This window comes from Pelodiscus sinensis, chromosome 16 (assembly GCF_052426305.1).
Source record: "Pelodiscus sinensis isolate ZL-2025 chromosome 16, ASM5242630v1, whole genome shotgun sequence".
Taxonomy (NCBI): domain Eukaryota; kingdom Metazoa; phylum Chordata; order Testudines; family Trionychidae; genus Pelodiscus; species Pelodiscus sinensis.
In genome coordinates, this window is record NC_143067.1 from 34,017,696 (window position 1) to 34,035,793 (window position 18,098).

Here is an 18,098-nt window from a genome sequence, read left to right on the forward strand (position 1 = left end):
TTATTTAAAACAACCTTTCTCCTCCCTACCTCAAAACACCTGAGACTGAATACAGGCAGTCCCCGGGTTACGTACAAGATAGGGACTGTAGGTTTGTTCTTAAGTTGAATTTGTATGTAAGTTGGAACTGGTACATATTGTAGGGGAAACTCTAGTCAAACATTTCTCCAGAGCTCAGTTTTCTTCTCCCACACCTCACTTCCCTCAGTCCTTTATTCTCAAGCTGAGGTGTCTGCTGAGAAAAGCTGCTCCACGTCTCCCTGGTCTGCTGGGGGGGGGGGGGGGGGGGAGCGGTGCTAGCTTCGTGTCTCCCTGGTCTGCTGGGGGGAAGCAGCTAGTGCGGGGTTGCCTCACCCCGTTTGTAAGTAGGGATCCGATGTAAGTCGGATCCATGTAACCTGGGGACTGCCTGTAGTGCATTACCCCCACTGAATGTTGTCATATTTGAGGAAGGCCATAATTCCCACAGCTCCTCTTTTCCCAAAGCAAACCAATATGCTTGTAGATGTTACGTTGAAAAAAAATCCCTCCCCTATTAGACAAAGTTATTTGTATCTCATCCAATTATTTATCATCTTTAGACTTCCAGCTGCTGTGGCAATACAAGAAACCACTGCATATCATATTGAAAGATACAGTGTACCAATCCTTCAAGCTGCTGATCCTTGATTATATGAAGATTGATACCCCTCCTTGAAGTTTCAAGACTAAAAATGTCACAGCTGTTGTTGCTGTGGTTGCTGCTAGCTTCAGCCAAGGTGCCTATAATGTAAAAGTGGAGACCTTTGTTTCCAAATGCAGATTTTGAAACTTTACAAAGTTCTGGGTTGTTCAAAGAAAGCCCCAGTTTCCATTTGGGTCCAGCTCAGTGAAAAATCATGTCTCTCTTTCCAGGACATTGAAACATGAATACACATTTAATTGAGTTACCTATTTAATTGTTTTGTACTTTGTGTTACAATGCTTTTGATTGAAAAAAATAAACTATTTGAGATTTAACATCTGCCGTATGTAATTAGTTCCTTTGTATAGCTGTAAACAACAGTGTATATAGTTTTGCATTTAAATAATATACTTAAACTGAATTAATTGTATTCTTGGAAACTTTAATTCAACTGTTCCCCCTTAATCTTGCAGCACTGTAGAAATGGTTTTTATTACTAGTGATATATTGACTTTTCTATTGTCTGATTAAAAAAATCACAGCTTCTCATTAAAAAAATCACAGCTTCTCATATTGTGGCTGAAAATTTGCAAGGTTCATACAGAGATTGTCTGTTGTAGCTGGTAAGGCTGTATGTCTCAAAACTGAACTTAACACTAAAACATTGTACACAGATATTTCTTTTCAATGTTTATCCTCCCCTGACACACACAACTAAGGAAACTATTGACTTAAGCTGTTTAGAGATCATCTGTTCCTACTGAGAAAAGCAGTTAAGTATTTCAATGGAATCTGTGGGACCTGAGCATTCACTTAAAGCTAAACATACATTTAGGTGCTCTCCTGACTAGAGGTAAACTTAAACGGGTGTGTAAGTGCTTTCATGAATCTGAGCCATTATGAATATTCCATCTAATACTAGATCTAAATATAAAAAACTAGCACACAGAAGGTATTAACTTTGTTTCCTTTTATAGGTGAGAACTAAACCTGTGGTATTATGAGATATTGGTGAGAAAGTACATGGATTAGTATATGGAAAGGAGATGCTGCCTCGGAAAATAGGTTGATTGCAGTTCCTGAAGTAACTTTTAATACATAAGTGCTCACATTTGCATTTTATTGCTCACAAAAATCCATTCACTAAAATTCAAATTAACATGGTTTGTTCAATGCCAAAATTCAGACTTTGGGAAAATAGTTCCACTGAGCTAATCTGTACATGCATATTATCGGAACATATTGTCTTCCTGCTGTCTGATTGTGTCCCCTTTCCAAGAAATGTACAAGTACTTAGAGCACAATGTGTAGATTAAGCATCTGATGTATAATAGTATATTAGGTTAAGCCACCTCCTTCCTAGTGCCTAGTACAGGAAGGATGGCACATTTTAAAAATATTTAGGGCAGAATTAATAAGGCACACAGCACATGGAATGAACCGCAAGGTCTGGGACGCACCTGTCCACAGTAATAGACATTCTGTTAGGATAAAAATGAGACAATATGTTATCAAAGCATCTCCATTTTGTACTAGACTGCATCCGGCATCTTAAAATACCATGTGAAGTATAGGATTTCTTTTTGTTATCACTCAGTTTTTAAAGAGTCTCCGCATGCAGCATCTTTTTGCTTGCACAAGTAGTCACAATGAAACCTACCCATTTCTTTCAGTCTTATCTACCCATTGCGGTGGTTTCTAAAATCAACATTTCTCTCAGAAGGACAAAATTCCTCACCTCTCTCTTAATGATGCTTTCCTGAGTGAGGCAGTTCTTTCTTGTTTTTCTAATGTGAGGCAGTGCAGCAACAGCACCGGCTCCCAGAAATCCTCTTTGCAGAGGACACAGTGACAGAATGTGTAGGGATCCAGTCAGGAAAGGTCACTTGGCACACTATAACAAAGTGCCCTCGGCAAGGTGAAGAGGAAGAAGGGAAAAAGCATGATTTTACCACTGTCACCTGTGGGTTGTCTAGTGTCATTGAATTTAGCATTCCCTCTTGCACACACAGATCCTAAAGCTGTGGGATTCTGGATGTCACCTGCATACGGTGATCCTGCAAAGTGCAAGGCTCCTTGTACTCTTTCTCCCTTGCATGGTTGCACACCAGTGTTCCCTCTAAACTGCTGCAGCACAACTTCACAGGTGATTAAGCAGCCCTACCCCATTAAAGCTCACAGCTCTGGAGCTGACTGACTGGGCGGGGCTGATTCATCACCTGTGAAGTGGTGCTGTCCAGCAGCTTAGAGGCTATTACCCACCATTGACCAGATTCTGCCTTTGAATAGACAGAATCTTCATTATTTTCAAACTTAAAAGCATAACATGAAGCACTCAAGTCCACATTTAGGCTTCCGACTATGTGGGCTGATTTTCAGCACTGGTTAACAATCTTTGAACAGCTGATGGGTGAATCTCTAAAACTGGGTTTCCCAACCTATGGGTCGGGACCCAAATATGGGTTGCCATTACATTTCAAAAGGGTCACCAAGTGTCTCCCTAGGTGGCTCTGCCTCCCTTCCTTCCCCCGTTTTTGAATTGTCTTGGGTCACTAAGTCTTCCTGAATTGTCAAAATGGGTCCCCATCTGGAAAAGGTTGGGAGCCGCTGCTCTAAAAGCAAGTCTCTTGTCTAAGAGTTTAACTTTAAGCACCCAAGTTTTAAAATGTTGAACATATTTAATTTACAATTAATTGAGAAGAGTGTATTTGCCATACTTCATTGTTTCATGTGAAAATAGATCAATCTGGTTGTAAACATTTTCCTCAGTGATGTTTTCTCTTATTGTTTCAGTCATTAAATATACAATGTGCTTCATAGTATCAAAAAACAAACATACATCAGTATAATTGTAATTTTGCTAATGTTACTTTTTCTAATTATTGTTCACTAGAAAACTACAAATTAATGGAATCATTAAGACATGCAATTAATCTACCTACATGTGCATTAACTTGTATTTTTCTTTTCTTTTATTTGTTTGATTAAAGTTTTAAAATTGCCAGAACATATGGAATTTTATTAAATAAGCTTGTTTACCATTATGTGCTTATGGTTAGAAAAGTGACTACACTGAAATTATACTTTCTCTGGATTGCATTGTCTTCCTGTGTATTTTTGAATTTTAGCTGCATGCTTACTGACTAAAATAAGTTTGCATTCCCATTACCATCTCAAACCTGGGATAATAAACTAGATTATCCCCCCATCCACGCATTTTCAATGACATTGTAAGCCACAGTCCAGTGAGAGAAGCAGGAATAGCAGCATAATTTTCAGATTTCACCTAGAGTGTGTGGTACTGCCAGTTACAAAAATCAGGCCAAAGCCTAATCCCATTGACCTATGTGAAGGATTTGGCCCATCTTTTTCATTGTAAAGTGTACTTATTTGAGGGCTTATCTCTTTTCCCTGCATTGGTGTAAAACTACCATAAATGAAAGGAGAATCAAGTCCCTACCCTGGGGATTTTTATGGAGACCAAATATGGAACCTCCCAGTGTTGTTTTACCATCATTTATCTAACTGCAACTGTGCTATACATTTCAGAAGTCTTGAGGCTTGTTGAAGATAGGGGCAAAAAGATCTGCCATCAACAGATGCTGATGATTACTTCTCTGTTTTCTCACAGGCTCTTCAAATCACCACAGCCAGTCAACACTGAGGCCACCTCTCCCACCCCCTCACAATCATACACTGTCTCATCATCACTCTTCTGCCAACTCCCTCAATAGAAACTCTCTCACAAATCGACGCAATCAGATCCACGCACCACCTCCTGCACCAAATGACTTGGCCACCACTCCTGAGTCTGTGCAACTGCAGGACAGCTGGGTTCTCAACAGCAACGTGCCACTGGAGACCAGGTAGGTCACCAGGAATGGTCATCAATTGGACTGCACTAAAAATACACAGCACAGTCTCAATTAGCTGAATGCCATGGGAATGTTGAATAAGCTTGGGTAAATGAGATTTCATATGACTGAGGGAATTTACAGTGTAACTAATAGACATGAGAGTACGTGTTTCAGATAGCTGGGAGTTGGAAGCTCAAGGCTGCCTTATACTGAAAATATTGCAACATTATATAACCAGGTATCAAATCAAATCAACTGCATCGAAAAAGAACAGCTAGGAAAATGCAAATGAATTTGATTTTTAAAAGATATATTTATTGACTTTATGTCAGTTTATCTTTTGCCTATCACAACATTAATATATGTTTAGTTTAGAATATCTCTTATTCACATGGCAGTGATAAATGGACAATTAGACATCTCTTTGTTCACATGTCTCTTGTTTTAATACTTGTTTATTCATTCAGACAGCTATTGTGTACCTAACTAATAGAATTAGCATAACATATTTTTACTCCAAAGCTCAGGGGGAACTTACTTATAAGGGTATATTGACTATCACTAATAAATTATGCATTTGGCCTATCCTGAAGTAATAAATGAAGACTCATTTGAAATTAAGCGTTTTGGGAGACCTTGAGAAACAAACCCTGATTCAAGATTGACAGAAGTATAATTTTAATTTATATTTCATCCAACATGCAGACTTGCTTTAATCCCTCCCGTACACTAGCAGCTTGATGCCTGTGGGGTACACTATTATGTAGAAGAAGAAGAAAAAAAGAAAAAGAAGAGGGAGAAAAAAAGTGCAGCACTTATGATTGCCAAAATAAATCAATACAAAAAAAGTTTTCTGTCATACTGCATTTCTAAACATTCAGTTTCATTGTCATTTTTTATTCTTCATTCATCTTAATTCTAACTTATGCTTTAAATATGAAGAAACACTGGCAAAGCTGGTCTCCTGGAAATTAGAAGGAGCAACTGTCGTGATGCATGTGTGAAATGGCACTTACCTACAGCTCCTTCTGTCCACTCCTATCTTTTGAGTGAGCAGGCTGGTCATTGAAACATACAGGTCTTATCTGAGAACAACATAGAGCATTGTCTTGTATCTGCAGTTGCTGGATACCCACAAGAATAAATGAAGAAGTTATTGTACTTTATACATTTTGGTGAAAATAATTGTAGTGGTCCCTCACTCTCTAGTAGAAAGGGAGGGCACTCCACTCCACTACAGTTGGGTAATAATCAGTTTGTGGGGAAGCTCTGTCCCTCTCGGGTACCGATGGATGAGAGTGCAAACAGTCTTTAGCCAACTGCCTCCTGGCTGAGACAGACAGCAATTAATTAGGGCTTTCAGTTAATCACAGTTAATTCACATGTTTAACTACAAAATTAATTGTGATTTATAAATGTAATTGTGATTAATAGCAGCTTTAATCACACTGTGAAACAATAGAATACCAGTTGAAATGTATTAAATATTTTGGATTTTTTCACATTTTCAAATCTTGATTTTTATTACAGCACATAATACAAAGTGTATACTGTTCACTTTGTTAATTTTATTACAAATATTTGCACTGTAAATATTATAAAAAATAAATAATATTTTTCAATTCACCTCATACAAGTACTAAAGTGCAATCTCTTTACCACAAAAGAGTATCTTACAAATGTAGATTTTTAGTTACATAGCTGCATTTGAAAGCAAAACAATGTAAAATTTTAGAGCCTACAAGTCCACTCAGTCCTACTTCTTACTCAGCCAGTCATGATCATAAATATGTTTGTTTATGTTTAAGAGAGATATAGTGCCCATTTCTTATTTACAACATCACCTGAAAGTGAGAACAGGTGTTCGAATGGCGTTTTTGTAGTTGGCACTGCAAAGTATTTACATATCAGATATGCTAAACTTTCATATGCCTCTTTATGCTGATGGCGCTCATTAAAAATAATGCATAATTAAATTTATGACTGAAATCTTTGGGTGAGGACTAAATGTGTCTTGATGTTTTATCTGCATTCTGCCATATATTTCAAGTTATAGCACTCTCAGATGATGACCCAGCAAATGTTCATTTTAAAAACACTTTCACTGCAGATTTGACAAGCTAAATTTTCCAAAGATAGCTCCATCACTGGAACCAATGCCTAAGAAGCTAAAGCGCCATCCGATAACTGAGAGGGATGAAGTATATAACATGCTTTCAGAACTCTTAAAAGCACAACATGCAGCTGTGGAAACTATAGGACTTGAACCACCAAAAAAGAAAATCAACCTTCTGCTGGTGGCATCTGACTCAAATGATGAAAATAAATAATGTGTCTGTGCTGCTTTGGAACATTATCTAGCACACCCTATCATCAGCATGTATGCATGTCCTCTGAAATGGTGGGTGAACCATGAAGGGACATACAAATCTTTAATGCATCGAGCATGTAAATATCTTGAAATGCCAGCTATAACAGAGCCTTGTAAACACCTATTCTCACTTCAGACAGCATGTAAACCAGAAGCGGGCAGCAATTATCTCCTGAAAATGTAAACAAATGTGTTTGGCTGAGCAATTGTCTGTACAAAAAGTAGAACTAAGTGGACTTTCTAGGGTCTAAATTTTTACATTGTTTTATTTTTGAAATCAGTTAGGGCAACACTGGGCAATTGATGCAGAGGATAAAAAAGAACACATCTAACTTTGTTTCTTAGTATTATCAGGAGCTTAGTTTTAATATTTGCCATTTTAGGGTCTGGAGCTAGAATGCAAAGTGAGATAGTGTCCATCTATTTAAGAATTCTTCTGGAGTGTAGACTGTTGTTCTTCAGCACACAAAATACTTGGAAAATATAGCCATTATCTCAGTTTACCAAGATTACCAAGTGTTACATGTATGGGTGGGAATTCCATAATGCATTTTCTGAATTCATATTGGTCATGATACAAGAGTCCAACTGATGTTATTCCTAGATTGTTAGATATCAAGCGATCAGTGGCAGAGCAAGGAAGGGAAAATAGGATCCCTGTTCTCTGCTATAACCTCGAAACTATATTTGTTGTCTAGTGTACACAATACTGCAGCCTTAGCACAGTTAATCTATACTCATGTTTTTTGACTACTTAGGTAAGGAAAGGTTTTTCAGGATTCCATTTTTGGTGCCTCTTTGGCAATAAGACAGGGACAATAAAGGGGAATAAAAGTGGGCATATATGTATAGGCATATGTATATTTATGTGCTGATTTACAACTGTATGACATATAGACTGCATTTGTTTGCTAAGGACTATTACAGAATTGACAAGATAAAATTTAACAGAACAAGTCATCAGCTTTGATTTCCAGTTGTGTGCCTAGTAGCCCATGTCAGTTTAATTTTAGATGATAGATCCTTGAATTTTCTTTTTGGATAATAAAATCTCCAGAGACACACAGATTCACCTTTAAAACAAAAGATAGGTTTGCTAATGCCAATATTCTTAGTCAATATGGGTATGTCTACACAACAGCGTATTGAATTAAATAGTTAATTCAAAATAAGTTATTTCGAAATAACGCGTCTACACACAAAATGCATTTCGAAATAGCTATTTACTATTTCAAAATACCACATCCACACTGAGTGGACACTGATTCGGATTTAAGGCCAGCTGGAACCAGGTCAGGGTTAGGGCATTAGGTAAGGAGTGTCTTTGTGTGGCTGTTGCCTGAGGCTATCTGAGGCCTGTGCTCAAAGGGACCGTGTCCCCCCCGCCCCCACCGGCAGTCGGTTCTCAGGTATCCCTGCTTGCTTGCCTGCCTCGCTGTGGGACAGCAAAGCATTTGTGAACTTCCTCACTGTCAGGGTGGTGAAGTACTGGAATAAAATGCCAAGTAGGGTTGTGGAATCTCCATTTCTGGAGATTCTTAAGTGCAGGTTAAATAGACATCAGGGATGGTCTGTGGTACTGGGTCCTGCCGTGAGGGCAGGGGACTGGACTCGATGACCTCTTGAGGTCCCTTCCAGTTCTAGTGTTCTGTGATTATGTGATTCTGTCTGGGAGTGCCATGGTTGCCCTCACTCGGGACACCATAGGACTCTGCAACATGGAGCCAGAGCTGCCCCTGGTCACTCTGGTGCTTCTTGTGGACATGTTGCTATCAGCCTGGTTGCACTTGCTGCAGGCTGCCATCTGGGAGGTCCATCGGGGGGCTGTCAGTATCCAGGAGGCTCTGTGGGAGAGTGTCCACCCAGAGGAGCACTCAGAGCCTCTCTGGTCTGCCCACTGGGTGCTTGTGCCTCATTTCTCCCTCACGTCCTTCCACGTACCCCTCTCTAGCCAACCTTCCTAATGTCAAATAAAATACACGTATTTTCAAAAATATCGACTCTCTTTATTTAACAAAACTGGAAGGGGGAATGAAACTCTGGGGAGACAGGGGAAAGAAGGCAGGAGACGGGAGAAGAGAGGGTGAGAGAGGGGAGGGGGAAAACTGGGAGGAAGAAGCTGGAAGGGGGAAGCAAGGGGAAGAAGGGGGAGGGGAAGATTAGGGGTGGGGATCTCGCCGGGCCAACTGTCTCCCAGCACCACGGGTGCGGGGGCCTCGGCATCCCTGAAGGGATGGGGAGAAGGGTGTGGAGGTTGAGGTGGAGGGGTGTGGAGATTGAGGAGGATGTCGAGGTTGAGGAGGGAGAGGCGGGAGGGAGAGAAGGAGTGGGAGGAGTAGCAGGAGCTCAGGAGGCAGCAGGCACTGGAACCGCACAAGGCAGCATGCTCCGCACCAGGGTCTGCAGGTGGGCATAGATGGCATGACCCTTGGCAAGCAGCTCCTGTTTGTCCTGCAGCCACTGCTCCATGGTGCAGTGCAGGGCTCGCACAGCCCCCGGCTGCTGGTCTCGGAAATCCTGCAGTGTTGCAGTGGATCTGCTGAGCCCTCGGGTGTGGGAGGATGTCCCGTGCAGGGCGGTGCGCCCTGCACATGCAGATAGTGTGGCTGTGGAGAAAGAAGAGAAGTGGTCAGTTCTCCCTGGGGACACAGTGGGTGAAGCCCAGCCCCCCTCTGCGAGGTGAGGATGACTGTGCCCTGCACCGTCAGAGCCACTGTGCCTTCACAGAGGCCATGGTAGGAATGTCCAGCTATCTCCAGGAGTGGGAGCTGGCCCGAGACTGCACCCATGCCCCTGTGCTGTGTATAGTGTGGCCAAGGTGGGGGTGGAGATGTCCCCTGCCTCTGAGTAAAGGGGGCTTGTGAAGGGAAGGAGTCCTGCTGTGTCCCGCCCCGGGGTCAGGAGCATGTCAGGTGTCTTCACACATTCATGTGGCTATCAGGCCCCAGCCCCTGTGTGGACGCAGCTGGAGCCACCTGCCCAGGGGTGGCATGGCAGTGCTTGCACGTGCCCAGGTTGCTGCGTGATCTGTGGTAAGCAAGGCCCATGTGCACGGACTTTGGTCTTCCTCCCCACCCCCCCAGGAAGAGGACAATGATGGCACTTACATGGTGTGGCCTCCCGGGACGACCCTGGTGACTCCGCTGCTGGGACAGCTCAGGTGTCCGGCCGGTGTGGCACCCTCCGTTGCACCCTCCTCTTCCGCGCCCTGGTCAGGGCCCTCTGCTCCCAGCTCGCTGCCCCCTGGGCTGGCATGGACCGTCCCGCCTCCCAGGATCTGGTCCAGGGCCTCAAAATAGGGGCAGGTATGTGCCCCTGTTGGCGAGCTGTCCCGTGTGGCGCTGGCATACCCCTGCCGCAATTCTTTAATTTTCATGTGCACCTGTTCTGGGGTGCGCATGTGGCCTTTAGTGGCCATGGTGGCAGCTATGCAGCTGTAGACGGCCGCATTCCTCCATCTAGTGCGGAGATCATAGATGGTGGAGGCCTCCCCCCAAACCTCAATGAGGTCCATGATCTCTGCACTAGTCCAGGATGGTGCCCGCCTTCTCCGGCCCCTGGCTGGCTCTTGGGAGCTGGGGGACCGGGCGGTGGAGGGCTGGCTGGATCTGGCTGCCCTGCTCATCTTGGCACCACTGTGTCAGGGTCAGTGACTGCTGGCTCTGTGCTTGCAGGCCTGTATCTGCCACATGCACTGTGGCCAGAGTCTACCCCTTTAAGGGCTCTGGGCTTGGGGGAGAGGAAAGGAGTTTTCTTGGTTTGGCCCAGAGTGGCCACCAGGACTCCCTGGGAAAGGCTAGAGGCCCCTTATTTCAAAATAAGCGTCTACACAGCACTTATTTCGAATTAGCTATTTTGAATTTGGCGTTATTCCTCGTAGAATGAGGTTTAACTAATTCAAATTAAGCACCCCGCTATTTCGATTTTATTTCAAAATAGCGGTTTGCCTGTATAGACGCTATTAAAGTTAATTCGAAATAACAGCTGTTATTTCGAATTAGCTTTGACGTGTAGACATACCCTATAAGATATTCAGCAGAGCTCCCTCTGAGATATGCACTTGTGTGTCTGCTCAGGAGAGTGTCAAATGTTGCCCAACTGATTAGCAGAGCTTCCACAACAAGGTTTTTTTGTTTCTAATGGTAGTGCACTTTCACAAATGCCTTGGAACACATAACATTTATTCCACACACGAATGGAAGAAATCCACATGCGGATGGAAAAGATTACGGGGAACATTGATATTTGGGGCTTAAGAATTGAAGTAATTGTTACACATTTTTTTTTCATGACAAAGCATAAAAACTGTAGAAAACATCCTCACTGTGACATGTCTGAAGATTATTTCAAAGTTGAGCCATGATTGATTTTTCATACTACCTAAGATTAAATAGCTGACAGATCTTGATCATAAACTCCGTCATAATAATATAAACTGAGGAAAAGGGTTTTTTCCCCTTTGTATGATTTCTAGTAAGTTTTTGCTAAATTTGATACCTGCAGAACCAAATCATGCGTAACTTTCAAAATTAGTCTGTATTTCTTACCCATATTCCAAAAAGTAAAGTGGCCTCTAAATTCTTATTAGAGGCAATGCAGAACTGAATGGGACCTTTAGGTTGCCCTTTCAGTTCTGTCTTTATTTTATAGCTTTACTTGGCTGCATTGCACTGTTTCCACAAAGCTGCTAGCTCTTCACGTTGGAATGCACTTTAATTTTGCAGTTTTCTTAGTCTTCCTTGAAACTTGTCAGCTTATTAATCTCAATATTGGAGCTGCTCAACGAGCAAAGTCACCATTTTCAATCTGTGTGGTGCATTTGGTAGCTTCCTTTGAAAGGAAAGTTTTATAACTCTTAATTTTCTAGCTTTTCAGTTAGCGTGAGTAAATTCTACTTCACAGCAAAATGCACATGACCAACCGTCACATTTCTGACTATGGAAGAGACAACGAAGTGAATAGTAACATAGCTATTTAACAGGAAAATATTGTTAGGACCACAAAAATCAGTTTAGATTCCAAACACACCCAATAAAGTTATAAATCTGAACGGAAGCTGTAGCTGAGTGTTGCAGTGTAAATCTCCTCTGCTGTGGCCTTTGGAAACTCCTATCTCCTCTCCTTTCTTACAAATCCTGTGGTCTATTGGGAGGTGCCACCGATAATTTTTAAATGGTAGTCTTCACTATTTGGCTCTTACTTTAGCACTGTACTTTTCTGTTTGTTTTTGTTTTATTTTGTTGTTTTATGAGAGCAGTTTGGGATGAAGGCGAGTTATTTTATTTACTTTAATATGTCCAATATGATGAAGTCATATTATGGGTAAATGGCATTTGTTTCAGCTTGGGTTTTCTTAAATCATAGCTCTTTAACATATACACAAAAGAAAAAATATACACTGATAAAATACTTTGTTTTAAATTTACACTGAAACATCACTCAAATTATTATTTAAGTAAATGTTATGTTCCCTCCTCATGTGCCCTTCCTTATAACAGCCATTGCATGCACAAGAGGAAGTATGCAAAATTTCAGGCTATAATAAGTTATCTTCTTGAAAATAGCAGAGGTGTCTAATGGAAGAGCTAATGTATCCTAAACTAAAACCTCATGAGTGAAATACCATGGCACATCAAGATGCTGCCTTTAAGGTTCATTTCTAGAACAGTGAGCTGCTTCACCTTTAAGCTCAGGGTTCCAGTTTAATGCTCTTTAACTTTTATTATTCTCCCACAGTCTGTTTCAAATGGTCGTCTTCTTTGAAAAAGTGCTGGGATTCCACATTTTCCAGTTAAGGGTTGATGATTTATTGCTTCCCCAATCAGTGCTTTTTTATGAGATTGAATGTTGAGAAGGCTAACTTTGAACACTCTGATGTGATTGTCTTCATTTTGATATGGCCAGAGAAGCAGTTTTCAGCTTTAAAGATTGAGACACTTTTGAAGGATTCTTTATGAGTGCACACAATGAGAGTGCTATCACTTTACAGTGAAAGTTTACATCATTCCCTCCACTGTAATAATCGTCTTTGTTATGGAAACCTCACACGGGGCCATTTGCAGATGCCAGTCAAAGTCATAATGGCTCATAAATGAGGGTAACCCAAGAGCTATTATAGATTTTCTTTGAAAGGATATTTGTCTGAGATTGCATGATGCCCTAATGCTAGGTCTTATGCCTGGTGTTATTTATATTGCTATGAAATAAGCCTGCATCACTGTAATTAGCAATGCTTAGTTCAGAAAGAAAGGAAAATTTTTAAATAGCAATAGAAATTAGGCCCATTCTTCATCTTTGCAAGAATATTTTTGACTGATTCCTTCCATTCTATGGGTAGAATATTTTTGTTAGATGTTCATTTCTGTTCGCTGTATACTTAGGACTGCTGACAGGGAGCTGTCTATAGGCTTCAAGGAACATTATGACAGAGTCACAGCTCTGTTGAAGTTAAGATTGAAAGTTGTTCACTGTTGAAAAGACAACAATTCTATAGGCACTAAAATCCACATTTGAACTTGAATTGTCTTGAAATCAGTTACATTATATTGGAATGTGGTGTAAGGTTAGGGTCCAAATTTGAGGTCATTTGAGAAAAGCATTCCTCAGATTCTGCCCAGCCTACAAATCAGCTGTTTACACAGCCATGTGGTTCTTCTAACATTTTATTTGCATGTGCACCCATATTTGAGACTCAAAGGATGGTTATAATTCTTTCCAAACTTATGTCAACTGTTACTTTTTCCATTCCAACTCATCATGAAGTGGGTCTTACCCGTGAAAGTTCATGATCCTATATATTTTTGTTAGTCTCTGAGGGTACATTTACACAGCAGTATTATTTTAGAATAACTGACATTATTCCGAAATAACAAAGCCATTATTCCGAAATAACAAGCCATTATTTCGAAATAATGTCAAGCTGGAGGACTTCTTACTCCAACTCCTGTAACCCTCGTTTTATGAATAAGAGAAGTCGAAGGAAGAGTGTTGTTCCTTCGACTTCCTGCTCTGTAGACAGCGCCTAAAGCTGAGTTAAGCTGTTTCAACTTAAGCTACACAAGTGCCGTAGGTGAAGTTGCATAGCTTAATTCAACTTTAGCCCTGCTGTGTAGACATACCCTAAGGTACCATAGGACTACTCATTATCTCAACTAATGTATGGCATACCCTTTGGGCAAACACTATTGATAAAGATATTATGGGTAAAGTGTGGAACTCCAGATCAGCATAAGCTCAAATTATACACTTCAAAGGCAGAAATATGCATGTTGAAAAAGACTAGGGTTCTGTTGAAGGCAAATGGTTTGCGTGTTGCTTATCATAGTAACTGGATGGCTCAGTGTGGTGGTGTGATGCCTTAAAGTGGAGCTGCTCCTATGCACTGTGGGTTCAAGTCCTAGCATTGTCAAAGAATATATGTTGTGCAATCTAGCTGGTTTTCACCTGCATTCTTCAGGAGATCTCTCTGGAAATTCTAGTTTGAGTGATACTAGAAAGTGCCCTAAAATCCACTCTCAAGTTCCAGCTGTACTTCTGAAGTATTGTCAGATAAGTAGTAGTAATTCTATAGAGGAAAGATAAAGAACTCCTCTTAGCAGTTTGTGTGATGTCAATATGACTCTCATTGTTTCCCCATTTTCCAAATAATGGAACTAAGTATGATCAAAGGAAAGCAGGTCGCAGGGTCATTTGGTCAGTGGGTTCCTGTTAAACAGTCCCCCTTATGTAAGCTCTGGATAATATTTTCAAGATGCTCATAACCCAACCTCTGTCTATTGGAACTGAGGAGGAAATGTTGCCTGGAGGCAGAGTATCCCATGCCAATTTAAGTTTTTTGTGGGCTTTTATCCTTTTTTGTTCATTTGGTTGCTAGGCTGAATCAGTGTGACAGTTGTGATGTCAAAAACTCTAGTCTCTTGTTTCAACAATTCTTTGCAATTTGGGCTGTCTTTTGCATTCCCTTGCAATAGATATAAAAGATTACACAGGGTGCAAGGACGTGAAGAATCAGAGCCCTAAGTGAATGTCAAGAGTAACAGAAGACAGGTGTATTTGTGCAAGTATTACTGTAAGCAATATGCCCGTCGGTGCCATTCCTGATAGAAGCAATTCTGTAGGAGTCTCTGTGGACATGGATGCATATGTGATTTCAGGAGGACAAACAGATATAAAGACAATGAGAACCTTAAAAACACCTTGGCTACGTCTACACTGGCATGATTTTCCAAAAATGCTTTTAACAGAAAAGTTTTCCATTAAAAGCATTTTTGGAAAAGCACGTCTAGATTGGCAGGATGCTTTTCCACGAAAGCACTTTTTGCGGAAAAGTGTCCGTGGCCAATCTAGACGCAGTTTTCCACAAAAAAGCCCCGATCGCCATTTTCACGATCGGGGCTTTTTTGCGGAAAACAGTACTGTGCTGTTTACACTGGCCCTTTTGCACAAATCATTTGCGCAAGGGGGCTTTTGCCCAAACAGGAGCAGCACAGTATTTCCGCAAGAACACTGATGATCTTACATGAGATCGTCAGTGTTCTTGCGGAAATTCAAACGGCCAGTGTAGACAGCTGGCAAGTTTTTCCGCAAAATCATCTGATTTTGCAGAAAAACTTGCCAGTCTAGACACAGCCCTTAAGTTAAATAATATAATTAAGAAGAGCTTAAAATTGTTCAATGATGCTTACTCCATGGTGCTCCATAGGGATGGCCCTGGATGCACGAGGGAGTGAGGACTCTGTGTGGGGCCAGGAATGAGGAGATCAGTGTAGAGGAGGGGAGCTCTAGGCTGAGGCAATGGGTTGGGATGCAAGATGGGGTTAGGGTTCCAGCTGGGGTGCAGGCTCTGGCATGGGGCCAGGGATGGGAGAATTGGGGTGAGGAGGGAGCTCTACGGTGGCAGGTAGAGCTGAAGTGTTTGGAGTATGGGAGAGGTTCTAGGCTGAGGCAAGAGGTATATATCACATTAGAGGATGGCTTATGTGGTTAGGTCCTGTGATGGTGTCGCTTGTAAAAATATGTGGTTAGACCTGGCAACAGGGTTTGTTGCAGGGATAGGTTTCTGGGTGAGTAATAAATGTAGACTCTTTGATTAGTGGAAAAAGGAGCACACTGTCACCCCTTTAAGAGAGAAGTTTCCAAATACCAATAGGGACGTTCTAGATGTTAGAAAGCAGGATTTTTGCTTTCATGCTTTGCTCTCATTCTAGTCTGTAAAGATAGGGACATGAAAAACCCACAGTAGAATCACTTTACAGCAAGAAGCAAGCATGTTTAAGATTTTCTTGCTATTAATATTTAGCTTTTGTCCCTCATTCGTTGGCCTGATGTAAGCTTTTATCCTGGCTACATTTGAGCAAGATTGTAAGATTCTTTTATGTGGATAGCTCTATTGTTTTGAGATTGATTGTGATTCAAGGAAGAATTGGAGTTAAAGGGATGTGAACAGTTTGGCATGTCTGTCTACCATACAGGGAGTGACGAGGCTTAATTCATTAATTAATGTGATGAGCTTTGAGATCCCCTAAATAAAGGCGCTATTGACCTGCAGAATATTATTATTATCAGCATTATTCCTGGAGTAAAATCCATGGCCAATTAGGAATTTGATTGTCACTGTACTGCACACCATCGCCACTCGGAACTTTGCAGCAGATGAAACCAAATCTATGCATTTCTAAAAGACAGGCTACTTCAACTTGAGCTAAAGGAGATCTTCCTGTAGCTATTGGATTTATTGGGTCTATGACGCACAATAGAGCAGTTACGATTCTATAGAGTGTAAGTACAAATGCACATTATCGGCCAATTCATTGTGATACGTTCACCTCTGAAGTTATTCTGACTGTTTTATTTTTAACAGCAGCCTGAGTACAAAAGCATTTTGTTGCATATTGTGTAAAGTCGGTGATGCTGCAGATTTTCCAAGCTGCGATATGTTCCAATTGACGCTTGCCTGTCGAAGGGTAGCATCAAGCTGTGGTGTCTTTTTGACTAGTTGAGGACACGTCCTGCTGAAAACATAGGATTGGTACTCTCATGTCAGGTCCATGTTCACCTCTCCCTTCCTGCATCCAGTGCAGTCGTTTTGCTTTTGAACGTAAACTTTGTCCACTGAAAAAGTGCTGCCACTCATTAAACAATATGATGCTAATGCAGCCATTGTATTGTACTGATGTTTTCTCTTTCTCTACCTGCTTTTGTTACTTTTAACTGAAGCCGCCTGCACATAGCCCCTTTTATGTTCTGTTTAATGCTGTGACAGAATAAGGTGCCCTAAAGGCTGGCACCTGCCTTTCAGTCTAACATACTACGTTCCTGTCAGGCAGCTTTCAATTACTGCGCTTCTGTGTGTCCAACTGTGTCTTTGTTAAGAGTTTCAAGATGGCAGTGACAAGCTATTCTGGTACTTAAGGCAACATGCACGACAGTCTGCCTTAACACTTGCATTTTTTAAAAGCTTTGCCTTAGGGGCCTAGGGAACCTAGCATCGAAGAAACCGTGAGCCTTTCAAGGACTGGTGTGCTGGGTTTTTTAGATAATGCTTCGTTGGAAACTTGCTTGCTGCTGAGAGGCTTCAGAGTCTGCTTGAGTGGATATTAAGTGTCATAACAATATTTATGTGTTGATTCTAAATGATTGTTTCCTTGCCTAATGGCATTTTCTTGGCTGCTAAACCGTGCAGTCCCTTGCATATTGATTATGTGCTGCAGGGCAAGAAACGTACTGAAATAGCATGTTCTCACAAGGTTTGTCCCGTGTGCGTCAGTGGCATGGGTTTATATGTACAGAGGAGATAGTGGTGTGTGTGTGTTTACAGATATAGGTACCTGTTTGTGCAGGTGTATAATAGGAATGACACGTACTGCTTGCTCAAAGACAATTTATACCAAACACACACTATAGGTATATACTGAGGGAGGGATAGCATTTAAAAACCCTCCATCTGACATTTTAATGGTTGAATTATTCTCTTTGAAATACTAACTCTTCATAGGACAATTAATTTATATAGGGAAGGATTTTAGTCCTTTTTAAATGCAAATGTTTCTCATTATATATCTATAGTATGTGTTTGATATACATTGTATTTTGGCTATCTTATGCATATATAAATAGTACTATACTTGTTAGCTTTTGCTGAAGAAATATTTAAACATGCTTTTAAACCCCCATTTATCTCACATATCTTTGTTGTTCTTCTAACTTA

General features: G+C 41.1%; 1 protein-coding gene across 4 annotated transcripts in view; it reads left to right on the top strand.

The window, feature by feature from the left end:
- Positions 1 to 18,098, top strand: part of TENM2 (teneurin transmembrane protein 2) — a 1,126,385-nt gene that overhangs the window by 831,463 nt on the left and 276,824 nt on the right. For all 4 annotated transcript variants that reach the window (XM_075900179.2, XM_075900181.2, XM_089769544.1 and 1 more), the window contains one exon: positions 4,296 to 4,530. In XM_075900179.2, coding sequence (XP_075756294.1) covers positions 4,296 to 4,530 — 235 coding nt within the window. The remainder of the gene's footprint in view (positions 1 to 4,295; positions 4,531 to 18,098) is intronic.